The following is a 12,199-nucleotide window of genomic DNA, read 5'->3' on the forward strand; positions in this document are numbered from 1 at the left end:
CTGGCTGATAATGGTGGCCTCAAGGAAGAAAAACATGGTTGTTGTGGGGTCCTCAAGGGGGAAAAGAATGGGCCAGTGTGTTAGCAATCCCAGAGCCGATTTCTATTCCCAGTCCGCCCCTTGTGAGGACATCAAAAACGTTCAAATTGTAGTTTGAGGTGAAGCTCACATAAACAATATTTTGTACAGTAGCCAGGTGAGAAGACAGGGAGGTTTTGTGGGAAGGAAGGAGTACATTTTTTGTAATGGATAAAGCAGTCAGGGAAAGATGATTTCTGTCCCTGTGAAAGCTAGGGGGGAGCAAGTCAGGTATTAATAGGCTGTTATTTTCTGAGTGGTTCTAGGAGGCTGTACTGCCTTCCCCTGGTGCTGCTGGAGAAATGTAAATGCCTTTATGCTCCTCAGTCTTCCCACCTGCATACAGATAGAGAATGAAGTCAATAGCGTGATCCACCTTTCGTACAAGTTTACAATAGACAACACAATGCGTATTATGTCTACTTATTTGTGTACTGTGGTATTCCATGATGGAAATCTCCTGATGGTGCCTATTTAACCTGTCAGTCTATAGGAGTTGAGTGTAACCGATTTCTCCTCTTCATTTGTAGTGGACATTTCCTCTGCCAGTCCTAATAGTTAACGAATAGAAGGAATCAGGAAGCTCTACAGGAAGCTCCATTATCAATTTAGAGAGAGGAGTTTCAGCACCATGAAGAGCAAGACAAAGTTACTATATTGAATAATATCTCAACTCCAATCCTCCTTCACCACATTTCCCTAGCCCTTATCCAACTTTAAGATTACCACTGACATACAGTACCACAGGATAAAACTTGTATCATACAGTAGTTATGTTGAAAGAGCTGATTTTCAAATTCATGGGCAAAAAACATATAGATATAACCCAGACTTAATCTATACTGATTTAGCTATTCAAAAGCAAAATACTAATAAAAAAACAAAAAACGAATACAAAATATTAAATATTTACTAAATGTACAGGAGCGCTTTGCCTCGGCGACCTCACAGCGCCATGTCAACATGTGTAGAACGGCATGAGATTAGCTATGGAACTGCAAAGGTTTCTCTCTGCCCACGGCCTTGCGCTACTTCACTGCATGCATCCCAATGGTAGGCTGCCTCGACCAAATCATCCCCTTCAATGCTGCAGACAGCAGGAGGTGATCCTTAGCTTAACAGTGTCATAGCAAATAACCAGTCTTCCGTTAAGGCACCAGTCACAAAGGGAGGTCAAACACAAACCCTTCAAAGCGTCATAATAAGTCTTTGCATATTTGTTTCACTTCTACATACTATAAATGGCTCATGTTTGATGTTTGGTGGCTTCAGGAGGGATATCTGTCTGACAATTACATCGACGTGTCTCGTGTAGGAAGTAGTCAATTCTGAAGAAGGAGAGGTTGAGCAAGAGGTTGGTTCCAACCCACCTTATTCCCTGTAAATAGTGTTCTACTTTTGACAAGAGCCATATGGGCCCGGGTCAAAAGTAGTGCACTTACATAGGGAATGGTTCTTTGTTGTGGTACTGTATACAACGGAGCTGTCCCAGAGGTAAAACCTTGCTGCTTTTGCTTTTTGACCACGGACAGAACTGCTCTCCTTCAAACAAGCCCAAGCATCTCACATTGTAACAATATCTGAAAGCAGCATACGCATGTGTAGATCTCTTCACAATATGATTGAAAGTAAATTGTGTACTTCGAAGAGTGTATCCACTATCCTCTATCTCCCCCACTCCATTGCAGTCTACTCACACAGATAACTTTATTTTGTTTCAATGTCAGCTATATATTGAAGGTCTTGGATAGCTTGTACTGTATGTTGGGATATGACAAGTGCTGACCTCCATGGTTTTAATGGACTCTTCTGTGGCTCATTTGTAAGAAGAGAGGAGCTCTTTGCTGCCTCTGCTTTGTGCTGGGACATGTCTCCAGGGCCCTCTTCTTCAGAAACATGGAGGATAACGCATCTTTATGGGCTACATGGCCTCCTTACTGAGCACTATTGACTGGTTGTCAGCTAGCCTTCTAGACAGTGATGTTGGAAATGGTCTCTATTATTGGATTTTCTCCTATCTTTTTCATCTTCTCTCTCTCTCTGTCTCTCTCTCTGTCTCTCTCTCTGTCTCTCTCGCTCTCTCTCTCGCTCTCTCGCTCTCTCTCTCTCAATTCAATTCTATTCAATTCAAGGGCTTTATTGGCATGGGAAACATATGTTAACATTGCCAAAGCAAGTGAAGTAGATAAGAAACAAAAGTGAAATAAACAATAAAATTAACAGTAAACATTACACTCACAGAAATTACAAAATAATAAAGACATTTCAAATATCATATTATGTCTATACACAGTGTAGAGATGTGCAGAAAGTTAAAGTACAAAATAAATAAACATAAATATGGGTTGTATTCACAATGGTGTTTGTTCTTCCCTGTTTGCCCTTTTCTTGTGGCAACAGGTCACAAATATTGCTGCTGTGATGGCACCCAGTCTCTCTCTCTCTCTCTCTCTCTCTCTCTCTCTCTCTCTCTCTCTCTCTCTCTCTCTCTCTCTCTCTCTCTCTCTCTCTCTCTCTCTCTCTCTCTCTCTCTCTCTCTCTCTCTTGCTCTGTCTGTGTGTACATGAAAATAAATCCCTGTAGGGGGCAGCGAAGTACCACACACTATTGGAACCTAAAAGGAACCTAAAATATCACAAAAGCCAAGCCAGGATAAGGGAGTGGAAATAAATCTTAGGGTGAGGATAAGCTGCAGGTCTTTCGAGGCTGGGTACATTAGCCTTCCACAAGAGATTCTAGATGTGTATGTTGGATGCCATTTCTAATTTCAGTACTTCATCACCATGATTGCCCAGGAGGGGGTGGAGAAGGCCCTTGCACTCTGGACCTGTCTGTCTTCTGACTGAGACTACTGTAAGCTTCACTGGTGTGGCTCTGGCTCCACCAGTGTAGTATAAGACAGTTAGCAAGGCAGACAGCAGCTGCTTCTGTTCATCCACTACGCCGGGGGACTGGAACACTCAGCTAGCTAACTCCCTCCTAGGACACTGACCTCCTTTGTGATGCTCGATTGAAATTCAGGAGCCTGCCCCTTTACCAGTACCCCAGGTCCAGCACAAGTCTGTAAACAATCAGGGGCATATGGGTGAGGAATGACAATCTCTGAAAACTGAAAGATGGGATGAGACTGGATGTGATGAGATGGGATCCCTGGCTGTGATCCCACTCTGGGAGTGGGATATGCAAAAAAGACATTTACATTTCCTGACACTCGTATAGGTTATCCACTTGTACATGCAGTGAAACAGGACAAATATAAGCACCCCCTATTTGACCTTGACCTTTGACACACACACACACACACACACACACACACACACACACACACACACACACACACACACACACACACACACACACACACACACACACACACACACACACACACACACACACACACACACACACACACACACACACACACACACACACACACACACACACACACACAGACACACACACTGCATGGACATACAGTGAATGGTTTTGCAATTACACTACATTATTACATCCACATCAGTTGGGGTATTTTATCTGTGTCGTTAGGCTGCCCCTGGCCTGCATATTCCATATTTGAAAAGGGGCATGGAGAGTGGGGCTGCCACAGGCTAATAGAGAGAATGGAGGGACCATCCTGCTGCATCACCTCAGGGGAAGCCAAACCAGAGAGATCAGACAGTGGCTGAATCATTACAGTTTAAGATCTGGCAGGCTCATTGGTGGGACTTGAATGAGAGGAGAGGAAAGGAGAGGAGACTTATAATTTTAACAGACTAAAATGGAGTTCATATACACAATGGGCCCTGCAGAGAAGAAGCCCTTAGTTACTCAGATTGCTGGACTATATCAGGATTTCCCAAACTCGGTCCTAGGTCATCGCCATCGTCCCCAGTGCACATTCTTTGGGGGGAGGGGCAAAGCCGAGTTTGGGCAGTGGTGTGAAGAGTACTCAAAAGTCAAACTTGAGTAAAAGTAAATATACTTTAATAGAAAATGACTAAAGTAAAAGTGAAAGTCACCCAGCAAAATACTACTTGAGTAAAAGTCTAAAAGTATTTGGTTTAAAATATACTTAAATATCAAAAGTAAATGGAATTGCTAAAAATGTACTTAAGAATCTAAAATAAAGTATTAGTAATTTCAAATCCCTTATATTACGCAAACCAGACAACACAATTTTCTTGTTTTTTATTTATTTATGGATAGTCAGGGGTACACTACAACACTCTGACATTCATTTACAAACAAAGCATGTGTTTAGTGAGTCCGCCAGATCAGAGGCAGTAGGGATGACCAGGGATGTTTTCTTGATAAGTGTGTGAATTGGACAATTTTCCTGTCAAAATATAACAAGTACTTCTTGGGTGTCAGGGAAAATGTATGGAGTAAAAAGTACATTATTTTAGGAATGTAGTGAAGTAAAAGTAAAAGTTGTCAAAACTATAAATAGTAAAGTAAAGTACAGATACCCCCAAAAAACTACTTAAGTAGTACTTTAAATTATTTTTACCTAAGTATTTTACACCACTTAGTTTAGGAAACCCTGGACTAAGTAATCCAATACTTCTTCTGGAAAACATTAACCCTTTAAAAGTGCTGAGATTTGTATACCTCAATATTACTGACAATTCTCAGAATACACCACTGTAGATGAAGGCGAAGAGATACACATATATGTACTTCCCTACTGTCAATTAAATTAATAGTCTCTCTCTCTCTCTCTCTCTCTCTCTCTCTCTCTCTCTCTCTCTCTCTCTCTCTCTCTCTCTCTCTCTCTCTCTCTCTCTCTCTCTCTCACGAACACACACACACACGAGAAACATCGTCACGTTTTCAAATGAGAGGCCAGGCTATGTAATATAGACCCTCAGTGTTGAAAAGTGATAGAAACATTATCTCCCCGCGCCGGTAACCCTACCTCCCTCCCGCCTTCCTCCCCTCCTACCTTTTCTATCTCTCGCATGCTTTCACAGTGTCCTCCACTCGCTCACATACAGCTGGGAAGGGTATAGGTAAAAAGGAAAGGTTTGCGTGACAAGCGAAGTGGCTATCTTCATTTGACATTTCTGAACGTTACAACCGGACCAGGACGTGAGTGAATGAAGTGCTGCGGCCAGTTTTGATCCGCAACGATGTCCGACTTTATTTTAGCTTTTTTGACCATATCGGGATTATTTCAAATTGCTAAAATGCTGACAACTGAGGGGGCAGATCAAGGTAAAACAAGTTCATGTTGTGCTATTACAGTCGAAAAGCCATCTATTAGTATATTTTCATCATCATCATCATCACCTCACAATCATAGATTTCCAAAATCATTTTATGACCTTGTCCTTGGCTTTTTGTCATGTCGGCCTATGTGTTGTGTTCTTTAGCAAGCCTTGTAACAAATCCCCGAATGACAAATCTCTGAATTACTGCGTGTGATGTGCACTGTCACTAATAATGCGAATTCTGGTGGAAGTTTTTGTATGCTATTATTATAGAGAACATGCATGATGCAGGAGATGAACGGAAGTCTGCTCTATTCATCCAGTGATTTAACCCAAATAAGATGATTCTTTGATATTGTATAACTGACTATTAGGTAGGCTACCACTTTCCATGTGTTGTTTTAACTTTATAACCCACCCACATTAACCATTTTGTTGCAAAGCCTTAACAATACGGGCTTGTTCAAATATATTTATAACAGATGGGAATTAATTCACCATTGATTGCTAATGTTTAGGGCTATATGCAGTTGAAAATGTGTCAATGAAAAAAAGAATCACGCAAAGAAACTCCATACAATGGTACCAAATACTCAAATACGGTCGTAGGCTGTATACTTGCTCAACATCAGTATGTCCACTAAGATACTGGCTACTGGTTAATGAAACCCATCCGGTCAGCTTGTTCATTACATGCTCACCTGTTTAGCCTGCCGGACCAATATCAACCTCTGAAATATGTGCTAGGCTACTGCTGGAGGAAGACCTTACGCCCAACACTAGATCGACCATAAATGACCAATATCATTACAGTTTATCCACAGTCGGCTTTTTTTTATAGAGGTAATCCAATATTGACAACTCCATTGCTGCCTTAGCAAATACGAATTGTGTCTTAATGATAGAGGATATGGAGTAAACATACTCGGACAGAAATAGATCTGTTCCTTCCATACGTGTTTTCAGTGGCTGGCAGAGGTGACACCACAAGTTAGAGAAAATGGTATGGAAAAATGAATTTTTTTTTCTGGGGCATGGAGTTTTTCCTGGTCTCATGACTTGGTCAGGTAAAACTCGGTGTACTATTCGTAGGCTATGACAAAATATTATTGCCATAGATCGCTTCCCTTATCATCTGTGCTATGACTATAGGGTTGGGTTTTTTCTTGTCAGGTCATGTGATTTGGAAACACTCCTGTCCCTAGGTGGATCAAAACCGTTCAAACGACCACAAGCTTGGTTATTTTTCATTCTGGATCTGATTTCAAAAGAGCCAGAGACAACAATTGCATTGGACAACAAAAACCAGTGACAAAATGTGGAAAAAGTCAAGGGGTGTGAATACTTTCTGAAGGCACTACATTCTGTAGTTTACTATAGCAGGGCTGTGTTATGCTAAACATGTCTTTAAATATTAATTTCACTCTATACACACACACACACACACACACACACACACACACACACACACACACACACACACACACACACACACACACACACACACACACACACACACACACACACACACACACACACACACACACACAAAATGTTAATCAGTAGACGTTGAAAAATAAATATTTGAAAGTAAAAATATTGTCATTTTATGTCATAATTTTTTTTATTTGTTCATCTGATTACAAAGCTCTTCGACAATTATTAATTATGTAAGCTTTATACAAGGCATGGTTACATGTAACACTACACAGTCGTGGCCAAAAGGTTTGAGAATGACACAAAAATGACACAAATTTCCACAAAGTTTGCTGCTTCAGTGTCTTTCGATATTTTTGTCAGATGTTACTATGGAATGCTGAAGTATAATTACAAGCATTTCATACGTGTCAAAGGCTTTTATTGACAATTACATGAAGATGATGTAAAATAGTCAATATTTGCAGTGTTGACCCTTCTTTTTCAAGACCTCTGCAATCTGCCCTGGCATGCTGTCAATTAACTTCTGGGCCACAGCCTGACTGATGGCATCCCATTCTTGCATATTCAATGCTTGGAGTTTGTCCGAATTTGTGGGTTTTGTTTGTCCACCCGACTCTTGAGGATTGACCACAAGTTCTCAATGGGATTAAATCTGGGGAGTTTCCTGGCCATGGTTCCAAAATATAGATGTTTTGTTCCCCGAGCCACTTAGTTATCACTTTTGCCTTATGGCAAGGTGCTCCATCATGCTGGAAAAGGCATTGTTAGTCACCAAACTGTTCCTGGATGGTTGGGAGAAGTTGCTCTTGGAGGATGTGTTGGTACCATTCTTTATTCATGGCTGTGTTCTTTGGCAAAATTGTGAGTGAGCACACTCCCTTGGCTGAGAAGCAACCACACACATGAATGGTCTCAGGATGCTTTACTGTTGGTATGACACAGGACCGATGGTAGCCCTCACCTTGTCTTCTCTGGAAAAGCTTTTTTTTCTGGATGCCCCAAACAACCGGAAAGTGGATTAATCAGAGAAAATGACTTTACCCCAGTCCTCGGCAGTCCAATCCCTGTACCTTTTGTAGAATATCAGTCTGTCCCTGATTTTTTTCCTAGAGAAGTGGCTTCTTTGCTGCCCTTCTTGACACCAGGCCATCCTCCAAAAGTCTTCACCTCACTGCGTGTGCAGATGCACTCACACCTGCCTGATGCCATTCCTGAGCAAGCTCTGTACTGGTGGTGCTCCGATCCCGCAGCTGAATCAACTTTAGGAGACCGGCCTGGAGCTTGATGGACTTTCTTGGGCGCCCTGATGCCTTCTTCACAACATTTGAACCGCTCTCCTTGAAATTCTTGATGATCCGATAAATGGTTGATTTAGCTGCAATCTTACTGGCAGCAATATCCTTGCCTGTGAAGCCCTTTTTGTGCAAAGCAATGATGACGGCATGCATTTCTTTGCAGGTAACCATGGTTGACAGAGGAAGAACAAAGATTCCAAATACCACCCTCCTTTTGAAGCTTGCAGTCTGTTATTTGAACTCAATCAGCATGACAGAGTGATCTCCAGCCTTGTCTTCATCAACACTCACACCTGTGTTAACGAGAAAATCACTGCCATAATGTCAGCTCGTCCTTTTGTGGCAGGGCTGAAATGCAGTGGAAATCTTTTGGGGGGATTCAGTTCATTTGCATGGCAAATATGGTCTTTGCAATGAATTGCAATTAATCTGAACACTCTTCATATCATTCTGGAGTATTTGCAAATTGCCATCATACAAACTGAGGCAGCAGACTTTGTGAAAATGTATATTTGTGTCATTCTCAAAACTTTTGGCCATGACTATACACTTTTTAACAAGGCAGGGAGGGTTACAATGAACACAATTCTTTATGGGTAAGTCATAAAACAAATATGCTTGTGTTGTTTTCTTGGTCTCCTGGCCCACCAGAGATTGGTTCCCTGGTGCTCACTGTAGGAACTGATTGCCTTTAGAATTCATATATTCAATCATTAAATCAGCTACTTTCAACATTTTCATTGAAAATAATACCTCCCATTTCTATAGCACTTTATTCTAACCAAACCTGCATTACCAGTTCATAACAATAGGTGTCACTATGCACTAGCTAGTTGAAAAGACCGATGTCATGATGTCTGCTTGTCTCTGTATTTGTGAAAGTTATGGTGGTGCTAGAAACCATCAATTTTATATTTCTGCATTTGCCATCTGTTAAGGTTGAACAAATGTGTTCATATTGTCTGTGTAGACTGCTCTGTGGCAGAATTGGTAGGTTTTGTACTTTGAACAAAAACATTTGTTTGTATTTACCAGCAGTGGAAATAAAATAATATGCCAAAGAACAATACTGGTTAGCTGCTGGCTGCATGATTGCATAAAACTAGCTAGCTAATGTTAGCTACCTAGCTATTTAGCTAGCCTACTCTAAAAACATTAGTAGTTTTGTTAGCTAGCTATAGATTGGATCATTCTAGATCATTTTAGAGGACAACTCAACTGCTTTTTTAAACTGCTTTTATTAACACATACCTTGTTTTTCATGAAGATGTGTGTTCACTCTATCATGCGGCAGGAAACCAGGCAGACAGGAGAGGAGAGTTTCCACTAGATAACACATTCACAAAGTCGGATTCCACAGATCAGAGAGGAGTGTGAGCAAAGAAAGAAGCCAAGTCAAATTAAATCGCATTTTATTGATCACATCCACATATTTAGCAGATGTTATTGCGGGTGTAGAGAAACGCTTGTGTTCCTAGCTCCAGTAGTGCAGTAATATTTAATAATGCACAACAATACACACAGATCTAAAAGTGGAATTAAGAAATATATAAATAATAGGATGAGCAATGTCGGAGTCCTGAGTATAAATATATACGTATACACTACCAGTCAAATGATTGGACACACCTACTTCATTCAAAGGTTTTTCTTTATTTGTACTATTTTCTACATTGTAGAATAATTGGGAAGACATCAAAACTATGAAATAACACATATGGAATCATGTAGTAACCAAAAAAAGTGTTTAACAAATCAAAATATATTTTAGATTTTAGATTCTTCAAAGTAGCCACCCTTGCCTTGATGACAGCTTTAAACACTCTTGGCATTCTCTCAACCAGCTTCACAAGGAATGCATTTCCAACAGTCTTGAAGGAGTTCCCACATATGCTGAGCACAAGGTAGCTGCTTTTCCTTCACTCTGTGGTCCAACTCATCCTAAACCATCTCAAATGGGTTGAGGTCAGGTGATTGTGGAGGCCAGGCCATCTGATGCAGCACTCCATCACTCCCTTTCTTGGTCAAATAGCCCTTACACAGCCTGGAGGTGTGTTTTGGGTCATTGTCCTGTTAAAAAACAAATGATAGTCACACTAAGCGCAAACCAGATGGGATGGTATATTGCTGCAGAATGCTGTGGTAGCCATGCTGGTTAAGTGTGCCTTGAATTCTAAAAATAATCACTGACAGTTTCACCAGCAAAGCACCCCGACACCATCATACCTCCGGAGATCATCCGTTCACCTACTCTGTGTCTTACAAAGACACTGCGGTTGGAACCAAAAATCTCAAATTTGGATTCATCAGACCAAAGAACAGATTTCCACCGGCCTAATGTCCATTGCTCATGTTTCTTGGCCCAAGCAAGTTTCTTCTTCTTATTGGTGTCCTTTAGCAGCAATTCGACCCATTAAGGCCTGATTCCCACAGTCTCCTCTGAACAGTTGATGTTGACATGTGTCTGTTACTTGAACTCCGTGAAGCATTTCTTTGAGCTGCAATCTGATGTGCAGTTAACTTATGAATTTATCTTCTGCGGCAGATGTAACTCTGGGTCTTCCTTTCCCGTGGCGGTCCTCATGAGAGCCAGTTGCATCATAGTGCTTGATGGTTTTTGCCATTGCATTTGAAGAAACTTTAAAAGTTCTTGACATTTTCCATATTGACTGACCTTCATGTTTTAAAGTAATGCTGGACTGTCGTTTCCCTTTGCGTATTTGAGCTGTTCTTGCCATAATATGGACTTAGTCTTTTACCAAATAGGGCTATCTTCTGTATACCACCCCTACCTTGTCACAACACAACTGATTGGCTCAAACGCATTAAGAAGGAAAGACATTCCACAAATTACCTTTTAACAAGACACACCTGTTAACTGAAATGCATTCCAGGTGACTACCTCATGAAGCTGCTTGAGAGAATGCCAAAAGTGTGCAAAGCTGTCGGTTGGCTCTTTGAAGAATCAAAAATAAATGAAATATATTTTGATTTGTTTAACTTTTTTGGTTCCTACATGATGCCATATGTGTTATTTCATAGTTCTGATGTCATCACTATTATTCTACAATGTACAAAATAGTAATAATAAAGAAAAACCCTAGAATGAGTAGGTGTGTCCACACTTTTTACTGGTACAGTATGTGATGGGATGTACAGACAATATAGACACTTGTGTGTGGATAGATTATTTTGTATATCTATAGAATACGCAGGATAGAATTACAGTGCCTTGCGAAAGTATTCGGCCCCCTTGAACTTTGCGACCTTTTGCCACATTTCAGGCTTCAAACATAAAGATATAAAACTGTATTTTTTTGTGAAGAATCAACAACAAGTGGGACACAATCATGAAGTGGAACGACATTTATTGGATATTTCAAACTTTTTTAACAAATCAAAAACTGAAAAATTAAGGCTCTGTGGGCTGTAGCTAGGAAACCACTGTGACTGATAAGCGAATCCACCTGTCGCTGTGAGCGTGGGGGTTACCGTGTGAATTCCCAGTAACAGGGTTGTATTCACTCGAAAAAACAGAGGCAAACAGGCTAAAGTTGGGGGAGGTACTATGTCAACTTGGCCAATAAGAAACGCCTGCCTTCTTTTCCATTGCATTTTTTCCCCCCATGACATAAACTAATGAATATGTCTGGTAAACGTGTTTGGTGATTGAAAAGAACTGGGGCAAATGCTGTCTCGCCACAAGTTTTCTGGCAGCCCTGGTGGCTGTGGTACATTACCTAATTCACTGAGCAGTTACGGTGCATTTTGAGCCTCCACATTTTCAAGTGTGTAATAGCAAGTACCTCATGCCACACATTGGCAGCACTATCTATGCATCTCCTTCATGGTTAAGTGGAAGGAAGCTTTTTGTGCTTATCATCCCGACAGACTAGTTGGCCCAATCCAATGTAGCTGAACCAATGGAATGTCACAGCTCAGAATCTTGCAAATGGCACCCTATTCCCTACATTGTGCACTACTTTTGACCAGGGCCCATGTATGGAATAGGGTGCCATTTGGGACAAAAGCACAGTAATAACTTTTCTTCCAAGGACTCAGATATGAATTGAGGCACCGTATCCTCCAGAGAAATAGCAGTGGAGACTCTAGCCTATTAAATATTACTGTACCTCCTCTCTCCCCGATGAGGGTCGAAGCAAAGCCTGGCTA

The 12,199-nt window shown here is 41.0% G+C and overlaps 1 protein-coding gene across 1 annotated transcript in view; it reads left to right on the forward strand.

Annotated features, from left to right (window-relative positions):
- The first annotated feature begins 5,072 nt into the window (after nucleotides 1-5,072).
- Nucleotides 5,073-12,199, forward strand: part of LOC124011234 (low-density lipoprotein receptor-related protein 1B-like) — a 196,180-nt gene continuing 189,053 nt past the window's right edge. Inside the window, exon 1 of the mRNA XM_046324387.1 lies at nucleotides 5,073-5,295. Within this exon, the coding sequence (XP_046180343.1) occupies nucleotides 5,211-5,295 (85 nt within the window). The 5' untranslated portion in view covers nucleotides 5,073-5,210. The remainder of the gene's footprint in view (nucleotides 5,296-12,199) is intronic.

This window comes from Oncorhynchus gorbuscha, linkage group LG23 (assembly GCF_021184085.1).
Source record: "Oncorhynchus gorbuscha isolate QuinsamMale2020 ecotype Even-year linkage group LG23, OgorEven_v1.0, whole genome shotgun sequence".
Lineage (NCBI taxonomy): Eukaryota > Metazoa > Chordata > Actinopteri > Salmoniformes > Salmonidae > Oncorhynchus > Oncorhynchus gorbuscha.